We start from the raw sequence: 7,437 nt of genomic DNA on the forward strand, positions 1-7,437 counted from the left end.
GTCACCCCAGCCCCCATCCCTGCCCCCTCTTCCCTTCCCCCGTCACCCCAGCCCCATATCCCTTCTCCCTCCCCCCCGCCTCTTCTCCAATCTCTTCCCTCCCTCCCCCCGCCTGTATCCTCCCCCTTTCCCGGCCCCCCCACTCGGCCCCGGGCCGGAAGCGGAAGCGGGCTGCCGCAGGCCGGAAGCGGAAGCGGAAGGGGCGGAGCGGGGCGGAGGGCGGCGCCGGGCCGGGGGACCCGCGGGCGATGCTGCAGCTGCGGGACGCGGTGGAGGGGGACCCGGACGGGGGCCCCGCCGGGGCGGCGGCGCTGCTGGTGCCGGCCGAAGCCGACGTGCCCTTCAGCCCGCCCGGGGACTCGCTGCCGCCCCGCCAGACCCTGCGGCCCCTCAGCGTCCGCAACCCGACCCGGGGCGGCCGCCTCAAGGAGTACTTCGTGTTCCGGGTGCGGGCCGGGGCCTAGAGCCGCGCGCCCTGCCCCTGCGCGGGGTGGGGGGAGCGGCGGCAAAACGGGGAGCCCGCTCGCCTGTCGGCCCAGCAGCGCTTGGCTCCGTGCGCCTCCCCCCGGGGGGGGGCCGCCGCCGCCGCCGCCTCTGGGCTCCGTGCGCCTCCCCCGGGGGGGGGGCCGCCGCCGCCGCCGCCTCTGGGCTCCGTGCGCCTCCCCCGGGGGGGGGCCGCCGCCGCCTCTGGGCTCCGTGCGCCTCCCCCGGGGGGGGGGGGGCCGCCGCCTCTGGGGACAGACGCAGCCGGGAGGGGTTTGCTGCACTAAATGATGTTTGTTTAGAAAATCCCGTTCGGTTTCAATGAGAAAACCAGACCCCCAGCACCCTGCTGTTCACCTCTGCGGAGAGGCCCTCAGGGCCAGGAATGTTTCAGTACCTGGGCTCCTTTCCCCCTCCACCGTTCCTGGTGATATAAATTACGTTCGTCTGTTTCCTCTCCATCCCACTCCCGCAATCCTGGCCTTTGTTCCCAAGAGTGAGAGTGCGGTGATCGGCTTTCATGCCATAGCTTTCTCCATTGGGTATAGATCATGCAGGTGGCTCTTAAGGAATTAGAGAAAGTAGTTACTTTCTCATTTCCTAATTCCCAGAGCCCCCTGCCAGAGCTTAACCCAATCTCCCAGAAAAGGGTTTGGGAACCTAAACCACAAAAAAAAATGTAAATGTGGTGGTTGTTCTGTTGACAGGGGCAAGAGGTGACAAACCCCAGACTGGTTTAGAAGTGAGAGGCCAGTTAGAATATCGAATAATCTTTTAAAGGAAGTAGTGGAGGTCCCATTGCTTGAGATAGAGAAAGGCCAGGAGGAGACAATAGGGAGCAACCACCTGATCCCTGCTAGATGATTACAATAATCTGTTAGGTCTTTGCCTCTCTGATCTCTAGCCCTGGTCCTGGTAGATAGGTGCTATATAGTATCTCAGTTTCAGAACCTGCTAAAATGTAAAACGGCATGACTCTGTCAAGAAGTTGCAAACATGAATACGTAACTAGAGAAATATAAAACCTGATTCTTTCTTTGATTTAGCCTGGAACTATAGAACAGGCAGTAAATGAGATTCGTGTTGTTGTGATGCCCACTGAAGATGGAGAGGTGCAAAGTGTGTGGTTGCTAACAGAGTAAGTAACAGTACTAATAGACAAATGGAACTTTTCTTAGCTTTTCAGGACAAATTTTTCTCCTGGATCTGCACACCTATTACAAATTCTCTTGCTATCTGTGTGAAACTCACAAGTAATTGAAGTAAAGCTTTCTTGTGCAAATCTGACACAAAATTCATGTCTTTAGTATACAGTTCATCCAGCAACATTTATCTTAAAACCAAGATTTTTACTGCATGTTTTATATATTGTATTGACAATATTTGTAAAATGCTTTTACAAATCACTTAAAATCCCATGTTTGCCAGTATATCCTGAACTCTCCTCTGTTGGTCCACCATCTGATTTATTTATATATACAATTGCTTCATTTACCTGCTTTCTTTTGATCAATTTAAACCTGGTAAATGTTTTAGTTCTGGAATGCAGTATAGGTGTGCCCAATAAGATATTACTTCACCCACCTGGTGTCTTATATTGGAATAGAATATTATAGACTTGGCTTTATCAAAAGCCCAAGCAATTAATTGTTTAAATGAAGGACTCTCAATCTTGGTCAGACTCCAAAATTAGTCCCATGTCCTATTAAACACAAATTATTGCAGTCTATATTTTAATATCCCGTATCGCTCCTAAACTGTGTTGGGAGGGACCAAAACATAGCTGTGTGCTCAGCTCCAGGGTTCCTCAGCTCTAGGCACTTCACAGACCAAGGAAAGTTGTCAATTTCAATCCTGTGCCTGCTAGTAAGAGCTGAACCTGGCAGAAGGTCAGCAAGACATGTAAGCACCTGCAGTTCAGCTATCCTTTGGTTGGCTACCCAGCCTGTGGATTAGGATTGTGTTTTTTTAAAGAGGGGAGCAGTTTTGGTGTAGTCAGCTTTACTTTAACAATGACTCTTTTTAAACCATCATACAAAATTCTTAGTTTTATTTTCGGAGAAAAACACTAGTTCTACCATCTACTAAAGCTGCATTTTAATCCACTGTTTTGAATCCTCTAAGGAGTCACTGCCCCCTCAGTGGTGATAGAGGGTGAAAGCCATAGTCTACTCTAGACTGCTACAACAGTTAAGTACTAAAGAGCCAGAAATGGAGAGGCACTGATGTGATAGAGGCAGTTGTTTCCCCAATGCATATAGAAACATGGCCCATGGTCACTGGTACTTCCAGCAAAACAATAGTCAGCTATATGAGAATTCATTGGCCTTTATTGTAAAAAAGCTGTAGATTTGTGCAAGCATTAAAACATTACAAACTGCTTATATATTCATCTGAAGCTTTTCCCTTAATCTTTAAAAGTCTTCATTAGTAGTTTTTCCTATATTCTGCGTATTTGAAACATGCTTTCAAACTCTTGTCAATCCTATATAAAAATAGCAATGAATGGGAAATACAGCATCACCGTTATTTGAATTTTCTACAGAATAATACTGCTGTTGCTTAAATAATTCTCAGTTGCTATTGTATTAGTCAAACTACTAAAAGGACAGAAGATTACCAGAGGTTTTACTGTTTGTCTTACAAGAGTTGACCACTGGAACAATGAGAAGGAGCGTCTGGTTCTTATCACTGACTGGTCCCTTCTGATCTGTAAATATGACTTCATCAGCTTGCAGTGCCAGCAGGTTACTAGAATATCACTCAGTGCAGTTGACACTATTTCTGTTGGAGAATTTGAGTTCCCACCTAAATCACTGAATAAGTAAGTTTTGATTTTTATTTTATTTTTTTAAGTTTCTAATGATACTGCTAATGTTAAGGCTATTAGTCTATCATCAGCCATATATCAAGTTTGATAGCCTTTCAGTTTATTTGTATTAATAAAAGTTTTGATTTTGCTGTAATTAAAAAAATATTGAAATTGGTTGATCAGCAGGGAAGCAAAATTAACAGTTACTATTTAGACTGAAAACAGTTTACTCCTGAAATATTCTTTAACAACATGGACTATACTTTATTTTGGGGAAAGTCTTTGTAAGCAGTCCTGTAATTTTATTTTAATTGTTCAGTATTAGCATTATATTAGAAACTTGTAAGTAAATCAGATTATATTGAGTATTAGTCTTACCGTAGACCAGGATATATTAGGCTGCATGAATATAAATGTGGAAGACTTGCATGTTTAATTTTAATAAACTTAATCTTTCATACAACTTGTCATTTAAACAATCTTAATTTGGGAGCTGGTATAAATAACTGATTTTCAACTATGCTGATATTTGTTTAGAGACTATTACCATCTAAGAAAAAACTTTAAAATTCTAAAATGGACTTTAGTTTTCATTAAGGTATTCAGAAATGTTTCCAAAAAAAGCTAATTAACCTGCTCTAAAAGAGCTTCAAGGTCTACCCTATCAAATACGTGGTGTCTTCAAATTTGTTAGGCGAGAAGGCATTGGTATTCGAATTCAATGGGATAAGCAAAGCCGTGCATCCTTCATAAATCGATGGAATCCATGGTCCACAAATGTGCCCTATGCTACTTTTACGGAACATCCAATGGCAAATGCTGATGAGAAGATTGCATCCCTTTGCCAAGTAAGGAAGTTTTCTATACTGTATTAGATATAAATCACGATGATTTAAGCTGGATACAGTTCTTACGAATTTACCTTCTTATGAAAATGACTTGATGATGGAAGCAGAGAATAAACGTAAAGAGACTAGCCAAGCTTTTTCTATGCTCTCCATCTATTTCAGCAGGGTAGTGCTGCTGCTTGCCTGTTGCTAGAAGTAATCAGGCAAGTCTTGTTGACTCTTCAAATCATGTTCATATAGCGAAAATGAGGTTGCAATGATTTCCAAATGTACAAAAAAAACTGAAGCTGAAAGAGGAAAATATTTCCTTAAACTGCAGGTAGAGTTTTATCAACCTTCTTTCCTGCGAAGAGGTCTAGGCTTTACCTGGAGTGTTTGTACCTTGTAATTCTAGAAGAATCCTAGTAAATTATACGTAGTTCCAAAATATATACCCCTCCTATGTGTGCACATGTTTCAGTGGCTTTTTTTAAAAAAAGGAGAGCCCTTAGGGTAAACAAATTATCAGTTGTGGACAGTTGTAGAGCTAAGCATTTATTATAAAAAATTACTGTTATAGCTGATCTTTATGCAAACATCTCATATTTAGGAAAGCATGTTCTCATTTGAAACTACTTGCATCAGTATATGCTAGCATGTGGAATTTATTCTAGGATGTATGTAGTCTTATGTATAACAATTACAACTTTATATATGTTAGTAATCTTCTGTTTCAGCAGCAGTGGCTCTTTTCGGTATAATTCTGCCTTTGTAAGCAAACTAGCAACAGATTTTCAAATAATGGGAAAATATTAAGTTGTCAAAAGTAAGTAGGTATACTTAAAATGTTGTTTTTCCCCCCTTAGTTGGAAAACTTTAAGACTCAATTAATCCAAGCTGTGAAGAAGGCCCATAAAGAGTGTCCATTGCCAGGAAGGGCCAATGGAGTACTAGTGCTGGAGCGTCCTCTTCTTATTGAAACTTACGTGGGATTGATGTCTTTCATCAACAATGAGGCCAAGCTTGGCTACTCCATGACAAGAGGAAAAATTGGATTTTAAATTCATTGTAATCAATCCACTAAAAGGGAAAGTGATTTGAGATTAGTATCATGGAGAAAGAGTTGGGAGGACTCAGTACATGGCAGAAAAGAACAAAAATGAATAAAGTGTATGGATAAAAAGGATTGGTTAGTTGCAGAATGAATGACTGTTTCACAGAACAGTCACTACTGTTATGAAGTTCATGGATAAGTCAGGTGGTCACAGGGTAGTTGCATTTTTAGAGTACCCTGGATTTAACTTACACTCACTATTTGTATGCAAGTCTAGTGAGCAATGATATTTCCTCTTACATTTCAAGCTAAAGGTCTTTCCTTACTGAGTGACTTATCTGTGACAAATATTCCATATCACTATCCAGTGTAGATACATCGCATGTTCATGCCACAGCTATATTTACATAAGGATTCAATTGCAATGAAATCATTTCATGTGCAGTTGAGACTGATTTTATATTGGCTAAGAAGGTACTAATGTCTAAATTACAGTAATCTCAGGAATTTAACTAATTCAGTGTCAAAAAATTTTAAAGAACTCATTCTTTAGCAAAGACAGCTAATTTGGTCAAAACTAGAGTGTTATGTCTTCTCCTAACCAGTGGAATTGAACAGTTATTTTGTAAGTTGAAGTGGTGTTTGAGTAATGTCACTGGTCTCTTTTAAATAGCTATCAAACCTGAATCTGTATAATTTGCAGGTTTATCTTATTTATGGCTTCTCTTTGCAGCCGTCTATTAAAGAAAGACCTTAAAATAGAATAGCCAATTTCAAAAAGACAGTTAAAGGATATCTTTGCCTTCCTATGAAGTTACTTTTAATGCAACATGGGAATGGTAGTTTTATAATTAAAAAGGGAATTCTACTTTGAGTAGTTTTATATTTCCTTAGCAAAAGTGTATTTTGTTGTTTTTGGTTTTGTTTTGTGGGGGTTTTTGTTTAATACATGGACCAGATTACAATAGCACCAAAGTCAGGTTTTTGTAATTTATGTGGCCATGTAGTTGTTGGAGAGGGGAAGCTTTAGTCATAGTATTGTACTTCAGTCTTATGTGATCTTCCATTTAAGTTTGTAGAAAGTAAATTCAGTAGTACAGCAAACTTTAAATGCAGTAGTATACAAAGATACTGAACAGAACTACAGCATGAGATTACTGTGACAAGTTTCACTGTGGATGAATCCTTTATACAGACCATCTAAATCTATAATTTTATCAGAAGCATTTCTTTGCCTCTCAACATGTTAGTGATAGGCTGTGCAGCAGTGGAATTGGTATTGGAATTGGAATTGGTTAAAATTTTTTTACCTTTTAACTTGAAATAAACTGTACATGTTTTTTGAATGTGGCTCTGGAATGCAACCAGCTGCATGTTCTTGTCAATATGGGCTCTTTTCTAAGACATCAGTGTCTAGCTTTTGTTAATCTTGCAGTAAAGATAAACTTAGCCATCTTTGTTCTCTGGTTTTTAGTTGGTAGAACACTAGATGTTGTAAAAGCAGGGATATAAACCCTCATGCTTTAGGTCATAAACCAAGCACAAACTGATAAGAAAAAAATCTGTAGTAAGCAATTTATCAGGGCATCTGTTGTACCTTCCTTTGAAGCATCGGGTGTGATCAAGATGGACCACCTCCTCTCCCCAATTGTTATGGAATTCTTATACACTACTTCCAGTCCATCCAATTTGATACTCCACATTTCTGTGATTAAGTCTCTTTAAAACATCTTATGTGAAATCCTCTCCCCCATGCTGGTCTCTTCCCACAACTAAAGCAGGTGAGAGTGAGGCCGAGACTGTCATGGTAAGAATCTCACCTGTCCTTTTTTCAAATGCTATTCTACACAATCTATAATTTAGAGGAACACTGTTCAGGGCCTGATATGATGCCAGCTTAACATTTTAGTTGGTAAAGCAAACTGGTTCTCACACAGTTGCACTTGATGACTTCAACACTTATTCATGGCTAAAATGATAAAATAACTCTTCAGAACTGCAGTAACTGTTCTGTATTCAAAACTTACAAGTATTCAGGGTCTAACAACTATACACATTTCATTCCATATTTAATTCTAATAGAAGAGAGCACTCACTGTATTGAGTGACCAAATGCAAAGACTAGTCTATGAACTTGTACACTACTCCATGAAAACAGCTGGAAAATTGCCTTTTATTCTTTCTTGAACCTTGTGTCCTTGGGGGGAATAGGGATTGATGTACAATGGTATGTAGTTACTCACTATCCACTTGAAATCAGG

At 40.9% G+C, this 7,437-nt stretch overlaps 1 protein-coding gene across 1 annotated transcript; it reads left to right on the forward strand.

Annotated features, from left to right (window-relative positions):
• The first annotated feature begins 207 nt into the window (after positions 1-207).
• TPRG1L (tumor protein p63 regulated 1 like) lies at positions 208-6,631 on the forward strand. The gene is made up of 5 exons (XM_037880959.2): positions 208-446; positions 1,530-1,621; positions 3,131-3,307; positions 3,990-4,143; positions 4,989-6,631. Exons 1-5 carry the CDS (start codon positions 249-251, stop codon positions 5,181-5,183), a joined length of 816 nt encoding a protein of 271 aa, XP_037736887.1. The 5' UTR covers positions 208-248; the 3' UTR covers positions 5,184-6,631.
• Positions 6,632-7,437: the final 806 nt, after the last annotated feature.

This window comes from Chelonia mydas, chromosome 18 (genome assembly GCF_015237465.2).
Source record: "Chelonia mydas isolate rCheMyd1 chromosome 18, rCheMyd1.pri.v2, whole genome shotgun sequence".
Taxonomy (NCBI): domain Eukaryota; kingdom Metazoa; phylum Chordata; order Testudines; family Cheloniidae; genus Chelonia; species Chelonia mydas.